Source organism: Phaethon aethereus, assembly GCF_964289735.1.
Source record: "Phaethon aethereus genome assembly, chromosome: 2".
Taxonomy (NCBI): domain Eukaryota; kingdom Metazoa; phylum Chordata; class Aves; order Phaethontiformes; family Phaethontidae; genus Phaethon; species Phaethon aethereus.
In genome coordinates, this window is record NC_138582.1 from 20740915 (window position 1) to 20764836 (window position 23922).

At 38.6% G+C, this 23922-nt stretch overlaps 1 protein-coding gene across 1 annotated transcript in view; it reads right to left on the reverse strand.

Moving 5' to 3' along the window:
* Window positions 1-22904, reverse strand: part of EMC2 (ER membrane protein complex subunit 2) — a gene marked incomplete at its 3' end in the record, with an annotated part of 42977 nt that extends 20073 nt beyond the window's left edge. Inside the window, exons 1-5 of the mRNA XM_082015192.1 lie at window positions 22816-22904; window positions 15919-16032; window positions 12510-12574; window positions 8135-8220; window positions 5316-5373 (exon numbers count right to left, since the gene is read on the reverse strand). Of these exons, the coding sequence (XP_081871318.1) occupies window positions 5316-5373; window positions 8135-8220; window positions 12510-12574; window positions 15919-16032; window positions 22816-22855 (363 nt within the window). The 5' untranslated portion in view covers window positions 22856-22904. The remainder of the gene's footprint in view (window positions 1-5315; window positions 5374-8134; window positions 8221-12509; window positions 12575-15918; window positions 16033-22815) is intronic.
* Window positions 22905-23922: the final 1018 nt, after the last annotated feature.

Genomic DNA, 23922 nt, shown 5'->3' on the forward strand with positions numbered 1-23922 from the left:
TGAAAAAGTGGCATGAAAAACAGGAGAAAAATTATCCCAATAAAGACATCAGATTTTCCGTGGATTAGAATTAAGTCAGAACTTTGTGCCCTATCTCACCTTCCCCTGGTGTTAACCAAATGCTCTGCAGTTATCTTGATGGTTGAGCTGAAGAATTAGGAGATACTGCAGGTGCACTAGGATGACAGTGGAGTGGATTAGACAACAACCTAAATCCTGAACACAAAAACAAAATTTCCTCTCTCAGCATCAATCTTCTTTACACTCCTGGACAGGCCACCTTGGGAAGGGCCTGACTAACAAAAATATTTAGCTATCTAATTAAAATAGAGGCATTCAAATTGAAATTGCTCCCCAAGAGCAGAACCTTTGCCAGGGTAAAATAATGCAAAAAGGCATTCAACTTAACCTGATACAGACATATACACATAGTTTAAAAATTCCTCATTTGAATAGCAAAATCAGATAGCTAACTGCCTACTTAGGAACTAAGTCCTAAATAATTTTGCAGAGCTGGGCTGGGCTTTCATCTGTTCTCCGTATGTAAAATGTCAGTACTATTTCCTCTCACATGGCTGCTGTGGGACAAATGAGAGAAAAAAAAGCATTCAAGATACTACTTCCATTTGTAAGGTTCTTATGTATGAGCCCCATTCCCAGAAATGAGGACTTACATATTAAATAGAAAATACAGATATATCAATTTCATGCAAACTTCCTACCAAATTTTAAACAACTGTCTTGGTTGCAGCTGGGATGGAGTTAATTTTCTTCATAGAAGCTAGTATAAGGCTATGTTTTGGATTTGTGATGAGAAAACGTTGATAACATGTTGATGTTTTGAGTTGTTGCTAAGTAGTCAAGGACTGTCTGACTTCTCATGCTGGCCTGCAAGTGAGAAGGCTGGGGGTGCACAGGAAGCTGAGAGGGGACACAGCCAGGACAGCTGACCCAGGCTGGCCAAAGAGATATTCCATACCATATGACGTCATGCTCATATAAGGCTGAGGAAGGGGAGGGGGGCACATTTGGAGATATGGTATTTGTCCTCCCAAGTAACCGTTATGCATGATGGAGTCTGCTTTCCTGGAGATGGCTGAACACCTGCCTGCCCATGGGAAGTGGTGAATGGATTCCTCGCTTCGCTTGCATGCGCAGCTTTTGCTTTACCTATTAAATTGCCTATCTCAACCCACGAGTTTTCTCACTTTTACCCTTCCGGTTCTCTCCCCCATCCCACTGGGGGGTATTGAGTGATTGGCTGCGTGGTGCTCAGTTGCTGGCTGGGGTTAAACCACAACAAGAAGCAATTCATCCAAAACATAAACCTTAATGTAGTACCCAGACCACTAATAAAGACACTGAGAACACTCTGAAGATCAACTTGCAATTTAAAAATGCCTGGAGTTTGAATGTGACATTACATTTCATATTGCAATATTGTATCAAAGTTTAGCCTTGTATTTGCTGAATGTACAAAGGATAGAGCTAAAAAATAACTACTTTCTTCAAAAGACTAGCAGTCATTTTAAGGGCAGGCAGATTCTGTCATTTTTTAAAGGCTAAATGCTCAAGCATGCTATTATCTCCAGAAGGTATGAAGTGTACCTGGGTTTTCTTTAGTGAAAGAACAGAAAAATTCCATCTTGCAGAACCACAAGTTTGATTACTTGCAGCATTCAAATGGTATATGCCTTCACTATTGGAGCTAAGACAGTTACTGACAGAACTAATATACACCAGGTACTACAGGGAATAAGAGACATTTTACCAGTAGGTCTCAAAGCTATTTACTGACAGCAGAAAATACAATGCCTCAAGGCAAAATGTTAATAATTTTTTTTTTTTTTAGGGAAGAAAAAAAAGGCACCCAAGACTTAAACATTAATACAAATCCCTCTGTTCTGATCTCCTACCCACTCTTCAAGCCATCTGTTCCCCTACACCTGACCTGACGTCTCCTATTAACTAACCACCTAACCCTCTGTTACCTGTCCCTTTCTCTCTTTTGGTCCTCACAGTTCTGCTTCCTTCTCTTTTTACTCAGTTCCTTCTGGCTGTGGGGTTTTTTTTCCTTCTGCTGCCCATCACTTGGGTGCAACTCAGAAAAGAAGGAGTCTCCCTACTTTCTGCCCCTTTCACTGCCCTACAGCCATGAGGAGCAACTGCAAAGGAAGTCCTGCTTAGTCCCTGTAGCCTGGGATAGGTCATGCTCAATACAAATGGGATTTTAAAAAGATGTACTTAATAAAAATTCCAGCAGTCTTTACTGAGAACATGAAGCAAAGATTTTCAAATGCCTGTAACTGAGCCAGTTTGGGTGTTTTTCTCATAGTATAATAAAAGCTGCACTCTACCAAGAGCTCCTTTCCTGTTGGTATCCAAGGCTTCCCTCCAAAGCAGAGGATGATGATTTCTCAGTGAAATACATTAACAGTAAAAACTAACAAAAAGTCCTTTCTACCAGCCCTGCTCAAAAAAAAAGAAAGAAGTCCCCCATCCCCTTTATTTTGTTCCGAGAAACAGACGAAGCATTTTATCTGAAGATCTACAAACAACTCAGCTACTGTTTGGCAGATTTTCAGTTGGATACTACATTAAATTTCAATTAATAAAAAAGTGCCTACAATGGAAAATGTTATACAGCCTTAATAACAGAGTAATCTGCCAGCTGTGGCTCTAATAAGCCTTCATTGCAACAAATATGGACAAGAATGGAAAAGATTCCCATTCTTATGCTATTAAAGGACATAATAGCACAAGTTGTGCTTTTCACAAGAGTCACATTTCATTCCTTAAACTCTTTAGAAAAGGGACAGACTTTTACACAACGCCTACATGCTTTGAAAAATGAAACATGGTCTCTGAAGTGACAACATTAACATTGCTCCATTGTCAAATGAGTCATCTTTTCAGCAAGTAAGGTCACAGTGAGATAAAACATTGAGAGATGATCACAGAGTACTCTGAATTCTATTCTAAGTTTTGTTATCTTGATTTCAGAGTCTTGCATGTAACAAAACCTCATCTGAAAGTATAAATGTCCATTACACAATTTGAGTTCAAAGTTCACTTTTCATAATGGAAAAGTCAGCTAGGTGTCTAAAATAAGTAATTTTTTGAAAAAGCTTTTTCCATGCTTCTATTAGAAACCGTCAGTCAATGCAAAGCATGATTTTTACATGATTCCTGTGAACAAATGTCTATGTTTCACTTGCAGCACATGCCAAAACGTTTGATGTACATATATAAGCAACTCCATGTGTCAGCAAACCAGAAGAAATTGCTATAAGGTAAGGTCAGTGCCAAGACAAACTCAGCAACAGTTTCTTTTTTAAAATCTGAAAATATTTATTTTCCTACAGCAGCCACATGTGTGCATGGAAATAATTAACAGGTAAAAGACACAAAGATATCTGCACAGAACAATTTATCAAAATTTTCTATTTATCTTTCCAGTCTTCACATGCAAGGCTTAGACAACCTATTCTATAATTACATAGCAAGGAACCTTTGCTTTTCATTTAACACTCCATTTCTGTTCTCAGATCTTAAGAAATCAAATAGATCATGCAGCTGTTCTAATATTTACATCTTATGCTTCTAAATATTGCCATTTTACAGATCTTTATGATTTTGTTAAGGAGGAAATCCAAATTAGGTAATAGCCATGCATATTACTTATTTAAATATATCATTTTGTTCTATAAAACTATCCAGCAAACCACTTGGATGACGTTAGCCATGTTGAGACAGCTGAAGAGTAAGACTGCCAAAAATGCACACATCAAAGACCTGTGGCCTACAGAATTCATTGTAATACGGTGCTCCGTCTTCCACTGGCTTCAGCAAAAGGTCATAAAATGTGCACCTAGGTGACCTATTCTTGTGGCTTCACTATAGATGAAGATCTCGCTTTAACATGGCTCCGAAGACTCAGAGTCTCTGAAACTCTTTGGACCATACACTGATAAAATCCATCAACATTTACTGCAGACAGCTATGTACCTTGTGCTCATACTTCTGAAAAATGCTATAGACTTTCAAAAGACAACTGCAAATCACCTATATTTGTCTCACAGAACATCGTTCAAGTACTGCTCTAGGGAGAGCAAAAAAAAAAAAAAAAGCACGAAGAATTGAAACAGTTCTTTTTACCCTTGCACAAAAAATATGAGTTCTACCACTGCTAAAAGACATAGACTTTAACCTACCGCTGTTGTTTGACTGCTTAGCTTGGTTAATGTTTTCAGATGTGTTGCCTTGAAAATAATTTGCTGGTTTGCTGGTTTGAGGTATTTTTTTTTTGTTGCATTGTTGTCCTTTAATTTGTTTTGTGGGTTGTTTTTTAATGGTTTACTTAGTTTAAGTGATGGTACTTTATCTATATGCAGCTCTGGCATACCCGAGTTACCCTCAGTTATCTGTGTTTCTGAGGGTTTGCCCCTCCTGAATAGTAGATGACATCAAATATGCTAACTGAAGAAAGGTAGATGTTCAAAACACACTAAGGAACATTTACATGAAACTAGCAAAACATCTGCAATAGCCCAAGTATTACATTTACATAGAAATTTACCCAATAAAGAGAACTAGTTCCTTGAAACCAAGTAACACCAACAAACATACACCCTCAAACACACAATGACTAATAATAATTGACTGACTTTGCAACATGGGATAGAAAAATTTGGAACTGCATAGTGTCTTAGTTTTATCCTTGTGGAAAAAAAAAATGTATGAAAATATATTGCTACAAGTTTCCCTAGACTTTCATTTTGGTATCTAATAGCTCAAGGTGGCTTACACAACAAGTATTCAAAAAATGCTTAAAAGCAAAGCACAGTCTGTCTCAGATTTTTATGATTGGCAAGCTTTGTAGTATTTTGATTCAAAAGCTAGTAAAATGTCCCAGACAATAAATCAAAACTGCTACCGAAGCACTACCTGAGTGTATTCATACTTAATCTTTAAGTAAGATTAAGCATTAGGAAGACACAAGACACATGGCAGACTATATTGGTCCTTTAAACACTGAATATTCAGGGCAAATGGAAAAGCTGAAAGGCCCAATCTAAACCCTACTAAGACAGCTGGAAAGGCTGCTAGTTTTAATACTATCTGCTAAATTCAGTGTTTAAGCAGGTATTATATCATGAAACGAATCTCATTTGCTCTAATGAAGGTAATGTAATTTATTATACTAGTAAACTGAAGGACACAAATACAGTAATACAGACAATGTTTTTCCACAAAAAGTTATCATAGTTTTAAACAATAAACCATTGCAGTTCAGAAAAATCTTTTAAACTTACTGTGTTAGTTGAATCTTCTTGTAAAATTCTATCATATAACTGGATAGCATCATCATACCTGTTCAAAGAAATAATTCACATTTATTTCTGCTAAAAGAGAACTCCTGACTTTTTGACTGTCCTTGCAATAGTTAATAACCCCCGTACTGTTTATACTGAATATATTTAAGCAAGAATATATAAGTTTCAGCAGCAACTTATATATTTTATGCCCCATTTCTTACTCTTGTATCTTTTCTCTCTTTTTCTGTACCCAATAGCTGCAATCACCACATCCCAATTCTCCCTTTGACCTCTCCCAACAAACAGAAAACCCCAAATTTGAAAGGCCATCCAAAATAATGACTTTTCACTTCATTATTGTAATTTAAAGCATCACTTAAGTTTCTTCTGCTATGATTTCATAAAGTATAAGCAGTCACATACAGTAAACTGCTGGGATTTACACAAGAGTCCACCCCTAGTCTACACCATAAAACTTGAAATAAAATGTTGTCCATCATCACTACATAGGTTTTATCAATTAATTCCTCTGTTTGCAGTATGCTCAAAACAGGTTACTCCAGCTGCTATAAATGCTTGAAACCTCCTGGGAAACAGGTCCGTGTGTTCAGCCAGCTGTGTACATGACCCAAACTGGGCAAATGAAAGAATTCAATTCAAAACACATTTGACTACACAGCTGTTATGCTATCACCACGTAACTAGGGCATACTTTGTGTCTTCATGTATAGTTTGACAAGTAGTTTTTCAGAGGTACCACTGATTGATTTTGATGATACACATCCCCTTCTCACCTTGGACACCCATTTACGTACTCTCACTGCTCCCTAAGCACTGCCGACATTAGCATACCTCAGCTGTCCAGTCCAGTTACCACAAGGTATGAGAACAAATGTGAAAGGAAGCACAAAGCAGAAATGAGTAGAGGGCGACTGCTACAGACTTGAGCAGATGTGCTGTAAAATGCTCTATTAATGTTCCCTGTTGCTACTTTATCCAATGTATAAGACTGAACATGATGGCCATAATGTATATGATATAACCAGCTTTACACGGTGAAGTTCCAGAATACTATTCTCTTGATTAGCAAGTGTCTACAAGGATGTCTCAGATGTCCTTCACTGTTTCGTCTTCCTGCTAGAGAACACAGGATCTTATGAACTCCTAGAAGTCGCTTAGAATTTAACAAAAAGCTCACTAGTTCAACTGAGAATGTAACCCCTCCAGTCTCCCTAGGCTTCATTTATAGTCAGTGGAGAGAGACAGGCTTCCCCAGGGCATGGCTTAGAGCACCTGCAGATGGGTTCCTGTTCAAGACAAGCCAGAGCTGAAGCCTCTTTCTTCTCTGACTTCTGGGGAAAATACATGGAGACGAAACCGCAGCTTTTGTTAATGCCTCTGCTCCCCTGATATTCCAAGCTCAAGGATCTAACCTGACAAGAATTGTCAAGAATTTTTATGAGCACTTTTGGAAAACTGTGGCTCAATCTCACTTCATTGCTGAAATAACACATAATGTTTGTGCAGCAGTCATCTCCCACAAAGATCTGTTCCCATGCAATAACATCTTCAATGCAGTCATGTAAGTCGGAACAGAGCTATGATCTTTTGCACTTCTGAACAGGTTTCGGGAAGAGGGGAAAATCTGATGCCATTCTCTCACTGTCATCCTACGCTCCATCAAATGAAGACAGAACGAAAGCTAAGTTTAACAGAAATTCTTCATAAATGTGTATTTGATATAAAGCAAGTGTGGAACGTGGAGCATCTAGTTGCCCCAAGATGGATCCTGTAGTTGAGGAGTCCAGTTACCCACTCTTTTTGATCCAAGCAATGGACATTCATTGGTGGCTCATATCAAGTAACATTTTGAAAGTTAATTTTGTAAGGATGCAATGAATGAAGAACATTGCTAAACAAATAAATTACAAAAAAAAGCATTTAGGGGTTTACTTCTAAGATCCAAATCCTTCATATCAAAATGGCCCACAAGCTCCAAATTTCACCAATTCTTAATGCAATATGTGGCATGGAACAGATTTGCTAGCATTCAAAGGCACTGGAAGCTGGAAGTCCTTATTAACACCCAAGACAAGTGCTTTAGAACAGAATGTTGGTATCAAAGATGCACCCAAAGGAGAAAGGCGGACAATAAAGGTCAACCTCAAGCCCTGAGGATCATTCCTCTTGGAAAACTGTAAAGTTTTAAGCTGTTCATTATTTGAACAATTCCTGTTAAACTGAGTATGTTATAACCCTTCTGTAGGTCATTCCAAAAAGGTGAGTCTGACTTTTAGGTTCTGCCATTCTATTCCACATGGTTTTTTTGAGTTTTTTCTATAGCTAGCTCTATAGATTTAAACCTTATTAAATTCTACTCAATTTATCCACACTCAGAAAACAAAGGAAAAGAGCTACAGCTTGCAGTAATCAGGAGGATGGGAGAACAATGAAGGCAAAAAAATGCTGGCATTGATTTTCACATGCTACTCTAGCTCTGTGTGATGAAACGTATACGCCTCAGACTTTGTTAAAGTGTCTTCTGTTTTACTGTTTAGTGACTTGTTATTGAGTAAGCAATCTTTTTAATCTATGAAGTCTGATGGGAAGACTGCAAAAATATAACACCGCATAGCGCATGCAAAAATGCAACAAAAATGTCTAAACATTATTATATGATCATGCACTTCGTCATTTTCTACAAAGAAACTGCCCCGCATTGCTTTGCTGTGTTTTTATAGTGCCTGAATTCCTTTCTAAGAAATATCAAGCACCCTTCCAGACAGAAAGTACATTTTTTTAAATTCAGGTTTTACCTTTCCATAGCTTCAAATCTCATTCCAGTTAATCGTTTAACTCTGTGGCTCCCGGGAAACTGCCGCCTTAGTTCCTGAAGACAAAACTATACAAATGAAAGCAAAAACATTATTGTGAATATAATTATCTACATGGAAGCTGGAAGGAAAAAAACCACAAAACTCCTTGGCTGATAAACTCTACCACCTGAAATGGCACTTCTAAGTAAAAGACAATACAATTTTTGAAATAAGCAATAAAATTTATTGATAAAGAGAACCTCAGAAACAGAAACTTTGTCTGTTAAAAGACTAATTCTAAGAAATATCTTCAATACAGGTCATTAGATCATCAGGCCTTCTTGGAAAAGGTTATTTGTCTAGAAAATTAAATTCACCTACTAAAACAGTTCTGATACTATTAAAACTTTTAGTCTACTTCGTTGCCTCATAGTAACACAAGACAGTAAAAAAAAACAAAATAAAGACAGTAAGAGCTTATGTGAAGCTTCTTTAATAAATGGATATCTTACAATGGAACAAACTATGCTAATACTATGCTCTGTATTTATTTTTAAAATAAACATTGAAATCCAAAGAAAACGTTTGTCACTGGCTTGGGTTAAGCCTGCTGGCAGAAGAGGCGTAGCTTCTAACTCCTGAAATCAATGAGACACCTGGGCTGGATAAAAGAAATTCATCACAGGCAGATTTCTCTGGATTAGCAAAAGAGGATGTTTGGTAGAGGCATTGAGTCACAACTTCTCCAGAGCAAACTAACTGTAACCATATCATGAATGTGGCTAGATAGCATTGCAAAGTTTGTAGCTGACTCATTATGGTGGGAGGCAGGACAGTCCCCAGGCTCTCAAAGAGACCAGTGGTTTGAATCACATTAAAAGCTTCACACAGAACTCTCCTTTTCCAGGCATTTATTTACACCACCAAGCTTATAAATTTGTACTTCAGACCTAAGGTTCTACAAGAGGCCTATCTACATAATCTGTTCCATCTCATTACACCCACTGGTCAAAGGAAAAATACAGAAGCAAATCAGTAAAAACTAGTATGTTACCTCTCTGTTTCTGTAAATAAACAGGTTGCTAGAGCACAGCAAAGAGAAATATTCACATCTCTCAATATGCAAAAAAATAGAGAAGGAAGAGAGAAAGGAAAACCGTAATCAAAGCAGCAATGTGTAGCCTCAAGTAAGCACAGAATATTTGCATTATGATCATCTAAGTTTCCAATGAAACAAGATCTCAGCAATGCCATTTGACACAGCAAGACTCAGGTTTAGTACAGAAACAGTCTACTGGCACTTTGAGTAATGTCTAGGTGAACTGCTGCTGCTCTGGACAACAAACTGTCATAAAAACATGTACTTAGCAGCATGTTACATGACATCTGAACTCATCTGTGAACGTTCTTAAGAGACAGGAAAACTTACATAAAACTCCAGAAAAGTAGTTTCACTGCAGCTTTTACAATACAAACAACGTTCTAGATTTTAAAAAGAACTTTTGCAGACAATAAATCCAGCCTGTGGCCCAGTGATCTGGGAATCCTGAAGGACAATTATTTTCAGTATAAAAACATGCCCGGCTTTTCTATAATAAAATTTCTAAATGTCAAAAATCGTAACATTCGCGATAATACTAAACTCCACAATCTACAGATGGACTTTTACACCTAGAAAAACCTCATCAAAAATATAAAAAAAAGCTGATGAAGTAGTACTCAAGTGCAGGAGTACTACAAGACCAAAATTGTTCACGTTAGATCTGACTACACGATCATTATTCAACCGCATACAGCGGCCACAAGGCCAAAATAAACTCCTATATATTAAGACATCAGACACAACAAAGTGACATGAAAAGTTGTGAGACAGTCACGAACAACTCACTGCAACACTTTCGAAAACAAAAGTGCATGAATAAACTATAGTAGCTGTATTTTCAAAATGTTCTGGACTCAGCAGCACCGAATCTCCTTTTTTTAAATTTAACCTGTAATCTCATAACAGTTTATGTTATTGAGGACTGGTTCCGCACTATGTCAATAATGTACTTTTGAGATTCTCTCAGAAACCCAGCAGTTACAATGGCAAATCTCATTTGTATGTGAATCTTTAATTTGCAGTTAATTTGCTTTCCGATTCTTTTTAATCACGAGAGTTTTTAATTTTAAAGGTCTGACAAAGGCAAAGAAATATAAACCTGGGCTTCAGCATGTAAAACACTGATAGTGCAAATGCCTGCCAACAGTAGATGACTGCACAAAAACTTGCAAGAATTAGCTGATTGCAGTACAGTTGTGCATTACACACAGTCATTTTGTGCAGGACAAAGAGGACAACAGTAATAAAGACAGGAAAGAAACAGCAAGAACAGAAGTCAGATAAATGACTGAAAACCTCCTCAGCCTCCTCATTTGGAGCAGATGAGACCTATCCCCTAAGCAAAATGCATCACAGCTGTCAAAAGCTCACTGCTAAAAAACAGAAGTTCCAAAGCTGTTTGTCTACTTTGGGGATACAGCTGTAGCAAAAAGCCACATATTATGTTGACTTGTTTGAATTAACTACTTCTTTACTATAAATCAATTAAATTAAAAAAAAAAACCAAAACAACTAAGTTTCCCTCTAAGGTTTTAACCTCTTTTCTGAGCTGCATATAAAATTTTGCACTCCCTCATCTCAAGCAATATTCCCTAGCGGGCACAGAAACTGAAATTTAAAATCCCTGCCAGTGTTAGTAAAAATAAATAGTCTTTCACAACTGATCTTTCAACACTGGCTCCCTCAACAATTTTGTGAAAGTTTTCCTAAAAAGACCCTGAAAATAAAGGCCAAAATTGTTTTAGATATAAATCAGAACACAGAAATTTATTTATTTAAAAAGTAAGTCTATTTGTTTTTTTTAAACAGACAGCTACACCACAACAATAGTTTCTGCTGAGGAACAAAAGAAAGGTAAGTTCAGTGGGTTCATGACAAGTTCAGCATGTTGTGCTGTATTTTCCAGCATACTCCATTCTACAATATACATATGGGATGCAAGATAAAGTTGGATAGTTCTGCCTACTTTCAAATTGCCCTTCTCCCCACTACATCCTCTAGTCTGACCCCTTGTATATCACAGACCATTAAGCTTCACCCAGATGACATCACATGAAGCTCAAAGACTTTATGGGGTATTTTGCCATCTGACAGAGAACAAGGTAATCCCCATGAAAGACCTGGACTCCTGAAAATATCTTTCAGCTCAAGCTTGCTGCCTTTCAGGGCGCAAGACAAGCTCATGTTTTTTTTTTTTTTCCAGCATTTTGTGAAGGAGGGATGAAAAGATTATTAAAATTTGCCTGCTAAACACATTTTTGCCTTTTTCAGTTGTTGCCTTTGAAGGATTAGCTAAGCTTGTTTTTTTGTTTGTTGTGTTTTCTCATTTTTAATCTAGTGAACAGGTGCTGCATTTCTAAAAAAAGTCATTTTAGCTAAACTGTTATTTGTACAATTCAAATAAATTTGCATACAAATTGACTAAACCCAAATATACAATAAAAATATATTTATGAAGAGTCACTGAGTAACTGGGGTTGCAAGGGACCTTTGGAGGTCACCTGCTCCTCCACTCAAAACAGAGACAGCTTCCAAGTGAGTGCAGGGCCATATCCTAATCCATTTCTGAACCATCGCCAAAGGAGATTCCAGAGCTTCTCTGTGCCACTTATCCCAAACTGTTTACTAACCCCATTGTTAAAAACTTTTCCCTAATATCTAATTGGAGTTTTCTTTGTTGCAGCTTACATCTCTCACGCTTGCCTTTTGCTGCACATCTGCAAAAATCTGTCTCGACCTTCTTTAGTACATATTCAAAGATAGCAATAAATCCCTTCTTCGCTTTCTCAAGACTTAACAAATCCAGATCTCTCAGCCTTTCCTTATACATTATGCAGTCCAGCTCCTTATTAATCTAGAAGACTTGCTCCAATATGTCAATGACTTTCTTTGATGATAGCCAACATGACATATGATATGAGAGGACATTATACCTCAAAACATTCAAAAACCAAATATAATTTGAGAGGTTTTCGATAAACAAACACTGTACAATATGGCAACTTCAATATTATTCTTGACATTTAGCCCACACCAGAGTAGCTGTAAATATTTTCATGGCTATTGGAAGAGACATGATCTGTCTAAACAAAAGTTACACATTAGAGAAGGTGGGTGGAGGCAGTTTCTTCCCAGCAGTGTATTTCTTGAGAGATATTCTACAAGTACAAGTTATGGAGTTCAGAATATCCTATAACTGTCCAAAGAACTATCTGGAAGAGGTACCCAGGAAGAAAACTTAAGGTTTGAGGGAAAGTCAACTTGAGAACTTACCAATGCCAAATCATCTCGACTGCAGTCCAGGGCAGCAATCATCACCTGTTCATATATTATCCAAACTAGACACAAAAGAAACATTAAATGCAGATAATTGATTTTTTTTTTAAGATAATGGGAAACACCTACAATGATTAATGAACTCGTCTGTATACTTTTCCCCTTCTATTCCCATGGATCACTACTGAAATAGGGACATTTTAAGAAACTGCTGGAATTAATTAAAAATGCATTTAAGCAATTTTATTGCTTTTAGTAACAAAGCACCTTTTGACATCTTAAAAGGCAAAAAAGCTCTAATTCTCTGCTTTTCCTAACATTATAGCTGCAGTCTTCTAAGCAGATCCCCATTAGGACTTGCTCTCTGATTGGACCTGGAGAACAGTCACTTGGGCTAGAAAGAAAACAAATTTCCCTTAACCGTTTCACTGCTGAAAGTCCTACAGATGTTGTCTTCTTCCTGGAGTTAACAATTTCTCTAAATCAATGACAGATTACATTATTTCTCTTCTAGGCCTACCGAGTTCTTGAATGTAAAGTACTTCACAATGTGGCTACACAAGCAGCAGAAAAGAGAGGTTATGGCAGAGGGAAGTATGTAATGCGAGTATTAGAAGTACTAAGTATTTTGAACTCGTGTAAATCCAATTAGGTGCACTCAATACTTCATTGAATTGAAACAGAAGCAAATGCCATCCAAAATAAAAGAATAAAATAAAATAAAAAAAAAACCAACAAAGGCCCTCTCATTTTTAAAAATAGTTTCTATGATATGCATTTCCACTATATTTTAAACAAAATACTATTTCTTTCTAAGTATACAAAAGAAAACAAATGAGCATTAATTTGCCTGTAACCCCTCTTCCCCACTGGAACTATTTGTAAGACATCTATTCTATTTGTGATGACGTATACATTTTTCCCATGACTGTAAAAACAAATACATGTATACAGACAACATAGATACATGATATAAATTATACATTATGGGTTTTTTTTTAATTCTAAACACAAGAATAAGATACTTTTATAGTTTATGAAATGGCTCTCCCCATTTGAACAAACCTCTACTTTGATACTCTAACCCTAGCACAGATTAGTGTCCGATATTAGGCAAAAAACACTTGTAAGAGAATCAAGTAACCAGTACAGAGGGATGCGTTTTTCTCATCTGTCCTAGGGTTTTCTTGTTCAAGCTTAAAAAAAAAAACCAAAACAAAAAACACCAACAAAGGTCTTATGCCTCTACTTTGAAGTCCAACTCTATAGCTTTCCATTACTGATTGTCCATTAGAAAATCCCAACTTTTCATTAAAATTGTGATGTGGATAACAGTATCCCTGCCCCTTAGACTGAATATTCAGTAAGTTATTTTATTTTAAAAACTCTAATAATCACTTTCTTTTCCCCAGTTACAATGGAATCAGTCTTCTGCCTGAAGATGCAAGTTACAGAGATACCCAAATAATCTACCCCATTGCATTCATTATTTTCCCTTCTATAGGCATTCTGAAATCAGCTATTGTGATATCCAGGTATTTTCTGAAAACACATGAAGCAACAAGACTAACATCCATCATATACAATTCATTCACCTTCCATGGCTCCCCAAGAAAGAATTCTAGGTCTAGTGTAGGTGTTTACGGTTTTTTTGGTGGTTGTTTTTCATTTGTTTATTTTTAAAACTATATGCATTTGTCATTCTGATACTACCAAAAAAAAAAAAAATAATGCAAATATGTAAATAAGCTTCAGATACTTTTATGCACTGGTGAAGAACCTCAGGAACATTGCAACTAATTTATCTAATGAAACCTGAATGTCAAGTTTATGAAAGAATAAAACACATATACCTTGAAAAGGACAAACCGAACACAAGAAAGGAACGCCTCAGCCTATATTACTGAGAACAGTGTTTCAGAAAGGCATTGGTAAGATCCAAGAGGAATATCAAGCTCCTCAACAATTTCTTACTAAAATACAATTCTCATAAAATAGTAGCAACATGGTAAGAAGAAAGTAAAATCCAGGTTAGCTCTCAAAGTTCCTCTAAAGCAGAGGGAACCTATCACAACTCTCTTGCAGGTGGGTCTATTAAGCCTGCCTATGCAGTCTAAAAACAAGCCTGTTCCTCACAGTTACAGTGTAAGATGCCCTCACAGTACAGGATCTTCTTGGGCACTGAATCTCCAAATGCACTTCATGACTCACTGCTATGCATAGAGGCGTCTTCAATACATGATTCTTTGGGTAGATTATCTGTGTATTTATATCCAAACAAGTACATTTGTAGTGGCCAAGTTCCTTACAACAGAAAGAACCCCAGAACAGAATTACAGCTTGGAGGGTGCAAGACAGAACCACAGCAAAGCATCGACATAGATCCTATCTGCAGAACCCCAAACTCAATACTGAAACATTCCTCACCTGACAGGAAAGGAAGGCAAAGTGTCTTTCTGAAATGACTATGTGAATTTTAATTCCTGGGACACTGTGTGAAGTTAGGTGTTTGAAATTCAAGCTAACTTACTAAAGCTGAACCAAGTTAATCATATGTAATACTGCAACTTTTATAAGTAAATACCATGCACTACTGTGGCTGCTAAAATCCACCTGTGATTATCTAACAGCAGTTAATAAAATGAAAGAACAAGAGAAATGCATTAAGGAATGTCTATATTAAATTACCTGAATTATAAAAACGGGAAAAAGAAGAAGAGTGAGCATTAAAATAAAAAGCTTGTGTGAGATTAATATACAAAGCTATACACTTGATAGCACTTTGTTATACTTTGTTTTCTTTCATGCTTATAGTAAAGAGTGCTGTTGTATTGTGGCGTGTTTCTAAAAAATTCTCTTTTAGTAAGAAACGTTATATCCAAGCTTCCATCTACTGAAATTAGTGTAAGGTAGTTAAAATCCCCTGAAAATAATAATTTGAAGATTAGTGGAAACTTAGGCTTACCTTCAACTATAATATTACCAATGTAATGTTATAATAAAAACAGCCTTAATATTAATTCCTGCAGTATGCAGGACTCAATTAATAAATAGCTTTCTCTGTTATAAAAAGATACTTTTCAATTTTTGCCACAGTGCTGAGGAACAGAAAAATCAGCCAAATGACAGCTAGGTAACAGTTTCACACTAAGTTTTCACACAACGGTATAACTACTGATACAGCAAACAGCCAGCTCTAGTAAGTAATTTTTCCATCTGTTTTCACTGTAGCCCATAATTGGGAAAGAAAATCTAGGAATTCCGGCAGCCTATTAGACTAAGAAAGGAATATATTTTTAATCAACATCAGCAGATACAGAAAGGCAACACATGTACAAAATAGAGGCTGAAAAGAGAAAACAAAATCAGACAATGGAAGTTTTAAAAAGAATGATTGTTTACTTACTGTCATCTCCAAGTTTAGATGCATATTCATTAATTAACTCTTCTCCAACATCCACGATCTGTTCACTGTTTCGGTAGTTTTCTTCCCTCCATTTCCTCATTTTATCACGCATATCTGGGGACAAAGGGGAGGAAAAAATGGAATATTGAGATTACCAGATAGAAATGGAAATTGAACTTTATTTCTGGAAAATATGCATATGAAGAATGGGTGTAGAGAGCAATAAATCTAAAAAAGTGACTTCTACTAATATAGAAAACTACTAGAGAACAGATAGGTGTACCAGACCCCTGAAACAATATCACACAAACCGTGCTCATGCTCTAATATAATAATTTCAACTTCTAAGTTTGCACTTTCTCAGGTTAGTAACATATGCAGTAAAAAAATTTTATACCTAGTTACCCAATAAATAATAAAATTTAACAGACATTACCCATGGTTAGGAAAAATAGGCTATGAGAGATTTCTCCCAAGTAGTTTCACACTTACAAACAATACTGAAACTGCATTTCTGCTCCAGGTGAAATAGAGTTATTAGAAAAACTATGTATTAGAAAAAATATGAGAACTCAATCACTAGTTACATTTATCATTGTAAGCAAAATGCTGTGAACTTCCACTCTAAAAAGAATCTACGTGCTCCTATGGAAAGGAGCTGTAAGAAAGGCAGACATGGAAGTGAAAGTTTTCTACACCAGGCAAGTGCCTAAAGGTATAAAAATGATCACCATCTAGGTAAGACAAAAAAGCAGGTTTATTTTAGCATTAGGATTTTGGTTTCAAGAATACATTTACTACGGATCAAATCTCAGAGACAGCAAGCATACTCATGAAGTCAACAAGAGCGCACTACCTAGCCTAGGGTTTTTTCATGCTCTGGATGAGGAAATTGCTAAGAATGTGATTTTATATACACATAGACATTTATATACATGTAGATGTTCCATATACAACAACAAATTTTGAGGAAATTTAAGAAAAATAGTTTTTTTTAATAGATAGTGGCTTTACTAATATGAAGGGACCACAACAACTGTTGCCAGTATTTTTTGTTAAACTTCACAACTGCTGGAAAAACAAACACAATGATAGATCTAAACACTGTCAGTTTTTCCTCACACTTTAAAACACACAGTTAACATAACTGACAGTAAAAATCAAGCACTGAACTTTCTTCCATCTACCTGAAGTGATCTTGGATCGCTCATAAGACTTCTATTACACTACGTTTTGTATTTTGACATTCAACCAAAACCACCACAGGGTTACATTTCCTATGCATGGGTAAAATTAAATGGTTCTAGACACATGATGGTCCCTGGAAATTCAAAGTTAAGACAGCAAGAATGTGAGAGAAAACAAACATTCACAAAAGCTGACAAGCTAAACCCATAAAATAAATAAACTGTCCGATTTCTACCTACTCATTTACTTGGAAATTATCAATGCCTCCATTCCAGTGTGACTCCAAATGGAACAGTGTCTGAATTATGTACAACAGAATGCACATCCACCATTCATCAACCAAGTACAGCATTTACAGCGATGGAAAAAAGATGCAGGACAGAGAATAGTGTATCAGCCGATGACTGAAACAAAGTAAAAATAAATGTTCTCATTCATGTGAAACTATCAAGAGGCTTGTTAGTCTTAGACATACTGAATTTTAAATAAAAGGTGGAAGAAAGAAAATGCTAAAACCTTGAGTAAAACTGACAAAAAGCTTTTTACAGTGTTGTCAAAACTCAATGAATTTTTTACTACAAAAGCGATCAAAAGAGTCAGCCAATAATAATTTAAGTCTTGAAGGCAAATCTACATACAGCACTTAATACAAGGTTGGGCAGTAGCAACGGCGCATTTTAGGAAAAAAAAAATTGTTAAAGAAATGTCTAGTTTTAATAACAATTACTCCTGTCACATATATAGGCTGGTCAAGCAATGGAAACATTTGTTTTAGTCTTAGGTTTTCTTAAATTAGCAAGCTTTGCACATTACAAACCAAAACATTACAAGTTCAAATGAGCAGACACACTTGCCACAAGGTCTGCTGTTCCGTAAAAACATGTAAGCAGACTACAAGAAGCCAAAAGAAATAACCTGTTGCTTATTTTTGAGTCTGTTAAGGCGTCAGTTAATTTGGCCTGAGCAACCAGATATGAAGTAATCCTCTTGTAACTACTTATACTTTGATTGTTTAGTTGGATTAGAGTTTTCAAGTCCCCGATATCTAAAAGCACCTGATGAAACAAAGGAGATTACCCCTATTAGTAGAGATATACATTGCACACCCCAAATTTTGATGTTAACTTGACACATAACAACTGCTTCCACGGGCAGTCACTCGGGGACCCCAAAACCATAGTATTTCTAGAGCTCATTTGTGTATTGTCCTTCTTTTACAGACACCAAACCTTCTACCACACCTCTGTGCCACCCACTGTCATCTTACAAAATAGGAATCAAACCAAAAAAACCCACAAATCCACCAGTTCAACAAGCTTACCTAAAGGCACAGGGTGCACAATGGTCCGGTAACTGCTCTCTGCAGGTCTCCAGCCCCAGCCTTACCCGGACACCTGACCGGTACTTTGCAGGTGCAGGCAGAGGCAAAGGCAGCTCAGCAGGGCACTGCGGACACTGCCTCTAACAACTCAGCCTTCAAAGTGGCCTCAACTAAAATCTCAGCATCTCACCTTCGCCTGCTGTAATCCTGTAAATTCATATATAAAATCCAGAGTAAACTGATCTGTCCCTTTGATTACAACTGAAAATTGGGAATACGCAAAAGCAAGCAAACAAAGGATGGAACACAACAAGAACCAACACTTAATATGACAGATATAAAATGTTAGACTTTTCTATTTCCTACAGTCTTCCCGTACAAAGTAAATATGAATTCAGTTTCCAAGTTATAGCGGAAGGAACCAATTTTGTCATATACAGTGGACCCTAATGACTAGATACACTAAAGATAAAGTGTTCAGTTTTAAAATTCATTTGGGATTTTCTGTGTTGTATATATTATTCATAGATACATACATTTGCAAGAAAATGGCCTCTCATATACAGACTGTTAGTACACATTTCAGTACTTAAAGGAGGCTTCTAAGAAAGACGGGGACAGACTTTTTAGGAGGGCCTGGTGTGATAGGACAAAGGGTAATGGTTTTAAACTGAAAGAGGGCAGATCAACTAGATAGAAGGAAGAAATTTTTCACAATGAGGGTGATGAACCACTGGCACAGGTTGCCCACACAGGTGGTAGATGGATCCCTGGAAAACATTCCAGATCCCTGGAAAACATTCCAGATCCCTGGAAAACATTCAAGGTCAGGTTGGACGGGGCTCCGAGCAACCTGGTCTAGTGGAAGATGTCCCTGCTCATTGCAGGGGGGTTGGACTAGATGAACGTTAAAGGTCCCTTCCAACCCAAACTATTCTATGACCTGCTGAAAGTCAACTGCTGCATTTTAGCTGGGTTTGAGATGTCAATGCAATTATGCCTCTGTGCAAGGAAAAGAAAGAAAAGAAAATCTGGTTTATTTTGTCCAATTCTAACTATGTCAGTCAAGTTTTCTGTGAAAGCCAACTGTTAGTTTATTAGTTTCCGACTATCAAGACTGCTTCTTGTTTGCAGATCACACTAATTCTGCACACAAAAACTATCCTGTGTGCTACAAAACCTACTCCTAAAATGACATTATACAGGTATTTTTGTTTGGTTTTGTGTGTTGGGTTTTATTTAATATTTCCACTCATGGGCCAGAAAGTCATCTGAAATGTATCACTGAAACCATGCTAAATACTAAGGAATGGTCTCCATAAAGTTCTACATGGCTTAAGAGGCTCCTGTAAGAGGCTGCACATCACCAGTTATGACTGACATCCTAACCCACTGTATCATGCTTCTTTGCCAAACCTGCAGTTTTTGGTTCCTGTCACTCCACGTTGTTTCCAATTCTTGTAAATATGAAGGAAGCCTGAAATACAATACCATAATTATCCATGGGATAATTAGCAACAATGAGCAAAAAAACCCAATTACTTAGTCTCAAGTAATGAAGCTGTAAAATATATGACACATGCCCACATGGAGGCATTTCTTTTAATACCATAGCACCCTGAAGGCATGATTGGATCATCTAAGTCCACTGATCAAGACCCTGAAATTAAATGAGAGGCTTTCCTGCTCCACAGATTCCAAAATACACTTTAAAGCTCAAGACTCAGCAGCAAAGAAAGAAAAATAAAACCAGCTCCAACAGTAGAAATCACTGTTATTTCCAGTGATCTTTCTGAACCACCTGTGCAGTGCATTTACATAATGTACAATTTAATCATTATTAAACTCACACCTTTGTCACACAGAGCATGAGTGAAAAACAAAGCAAGGTATAAGCTGGATTTCATCTGCCTCACATTCTTCTTCTTCCCTACCCTCCAATCACATTTTCATCTTTGATCAATACGTAAGTAAAAAACCTTCATGTTCTGAAAGGATTGAGTATATAAAGGACATTTTTCAGATAAATACCAACCATACACCTGGTTTCATAGAAATCAAGTGCTTTAGACAAATTCAAGATAACCTACATTCAATTCCTAGAGCTGTGTTCCAAGTTATTTGCTTGGTCACAACACTTCTGGGATCACCCCGCTCATGAAAAGCCTCACTACAGATCTGTTAAAGTACACATGGAATAGCAAGAAGAGCCACCTTCTCTGAGAAGAGTCTTTGCACAGTCTGTTGCAGGAATCTGTTCATTTTTACTTTACTTTGCATCTCTTAAAATAGAGGAAAAAAAATGTAATTTTTCAAATGTGTGCTTCTAAAGCGCAGAGAGCTGCTTGTACCAACACCAATCTTTTCCCTTACACTCCAAGTCTTTAATTTGGACATAAACTGGAAGATACAAACTTAGAAGTTGATATAACAAAACTCCTCAGCTAGTCCCCAAAATTGCCTATTCAGCATACCCATATGCAGAACCAAACACCTAGCACAATGCCAGAAATGTCAATCAGAACTCTTAGAAATAGAATATGGAGGTTATTTCAAAGAGTAGGACGCTCACCTTAGTAAGAATTAGCAGAGTCCAAAAGCAGTAAGCTTGAGCATCCTATACCTGGCCTTTATATTACAAGATAAAGACACCAATTCTGTCTGAAATACTTTCAGCCAAAACAATCTTGGGCTAAATGTAGAGAGAACATATCCACAGTGCATGTTACCTATCCTGTGAAAAATCTCATTTCTCTTTCCAATCACTGACAACAGGAGGAAAAAAAAACCTTAAGCCTCTGCTTTCTGTAACAATTTCTGTTCAAGCAAAATAAATACTGGAAAAGTTCTTTACACAAGCTTGTTTTACAGCAACTCTTGGGAAAGCCTAACAATAACACTAGTAATGCTCCATAGAAGTTCCCTTCCCACACAGTGGCCTGTCTGCTCCCTATACCAGCTGAGCTTCAAAACCACTACACTTTCTCACAAGAGATACAAAAGAACGGGCAACAAATCCTTTCCCAAAGTGCTAATACAGTCTAACGACATCACAGTCATGTAACCAAGTATCAGAGCAAAACTACCTAAAAACCAACAATTAGAGATGCTGGCAAGGCCGCCCTCTTTTTCATCCTTAATCATTCAGTTACAGCACTATTTTTTTCAATAACTAAGCTAAAATATTTTCTAAGATTAGTGCAATTTGAGCTGAAAATGGAATATTTCAAATTCGATTTTGTTTTGCTTTAGAGTGCTCTAGAAAAAGGTGCAGAAAAGACAACACGGCCACAATTTCCGATGGGCAAGTTACTGACATTGCTAAAATACAGCCTGTGCAATGTTCCTCCTCTTACCTTCATACTACAAAACTAAACCGGCCAATAATCTATGCGCAGGGAATTATTCTGTTAATTTTTTATCCCCCCCTCCCATAATTGATAAATTATTTCTTCATAGATTAGCAGCAAATAAATTAAAAAAAAAAATTAGAAACCCTACAGCTCGTTTCTGCATTACCTTCTCTACTATGTAATGCTTGTAATGTATTGGACAGCCTTGCTAAAGGTTCCTCCTCCACAGACAGAATTATTATGGAGAAGCAGTAACTTAGTCCTGACAGGAGGCTCTAATGCACTTGCATTTGAACATATACTGCTTACCATTCAGAATGGTTCCCTGAGATAAAACTCAAGTATTGATATAAAAAAATAAGTAAGTAATAATTACGATCAAACAGATACGAAAGCTACAAAGATCTGGGCAACAGGATTTTCAAAAACTGTTAAGTCACTTCAGAGCCTCTGGGAGCTCCTCCGCAATCATCAGCAAGTTGCAGGAAAACACCAGGTAATTTTCAGGCACTCAGAGACTGAACTGAGACACAAACTGCTGAGGCCGTCTGGGAGGTCGGGGAGCAGGGCTGGGAAGGACGCCTCGCCGCCACCCTCCGGGGGAGCGGGGCTCGGTCCCCACAAAGGGAGGCAGCGGCTGGAGGGCCACCGGCCGCACCGGCGCCCGTGGGGCGCACGGCCGCAGCGCACCCCCCGCCGCACACCGGGGGCAGGCACGAGGCTCCTCTCCGCGCTCTGGGCGATGGGCGCGTTACCAGCCGGCGGTCACCGAGGGGCTGAGCACAGGCCGCCGACTCCGCTTCTCCGGCAACGCCGCCCGGCTTGTGCCGGCCACCCACCGCCCGAGGAGCCCGGCGGCTGCCGGAACGGCCCTAACCTCCCAGCCCCGCCTGGCTACCGGCGCCGGCCTGCCCCGGGCCCGCCCAGCAGAGGGGCTCCGGGGGCACCGCACAGGTGCGGGCACCGCCGCCCCCGGCCGGCGCCCGGCCCGGGAGCGGCCCCAGCGGGAAGGCCGCCGGCTGGCCGCGACGTTACCTTCCCAAGTCACGTCGTACATCTCCGACACCTTCGCCATCTTGGCGGCCGCCCGCGTGACGCGCCGGCGTGACGGCCCCGGCCGTCATTGGCGGGGAGGGCGGGCGGCGCCCCGCGGCGGGGCCGGCCCGGCGCAGTGGCCCGGCGGGGCGCGCGACCGCCTGACGGGCGCGGGGACGCCTGACGGGCCGCCCGCCTGCGCAGCCCCGCCGCGGCCGCCGCGGGGCTCCCGCCGCCCCCTCGCTCACAGGCGGGGCCGGCAGGCGCCGGCCTTATCCCGCCGGACGCGAGTACCCGGAGAAGCTGGGAGCGGCGGAGATTCTCCCTATGGAGGCGAGGGTGAACCACCCGTTTCTCTGCGTTTGCTCCGGCCGCCCCCAGCGCAGCGAACCACCACAGCGACAAGTTTCTGGCCATGAGTCGGAGAAGCGCTTGGGGGGGCCTAGGGCCGGGAGAGGGGCCAGAGGCCCGCCGCCGGGCCGGGCCCACCTCCGTCTCCCCTCCGCTATCTGTTTTCCAACGCTGCCGCTTCTGCTGACCACCAGTCACGGAGGTGACGGGTTTCTTAGTAAAGAAGGATCCCGATTTCAGTACTGTGTAGTTGTTAAGAAATAAATGCATCTCCACTGAAGACGTTCAAAAAACGGCAATGGATTTTTAACTTCATGTATGCTAAAGGAACTGATTTTTAGAAAATGCCACCAGAAACTTTCTTGTCTGGCATTCAACTCTGACAAGACCTCCTCTGGGAAATGCCTCAGACTCATACTCCAAATTAATCCCCTAGCTCCATCAACAAATGTAGCCTCGTATCAAGAAAACTGTTCTGTATTCATTGTGTTGCTTCCTCTGAACTAGAATAAAACACTAATTCTTAACACAATCTACAGTGTAATGACATGTAATGAGTTCAGCAGCTTGAATGGCCTCAACTGGAATTCAGATGGTCTAGAAAGGCTGTGTATGCCTAATTTTTCTTCCCACAAAAGTGTTTTTTTCATCTTCTAAGTCACTGAATTCTTTAGACCTTGTATAGCACCATTGTATTTCCACCTTATTTTACAATGCCAGTGTCTGTATTAACTGAACACTTCCAAAAACATTTAT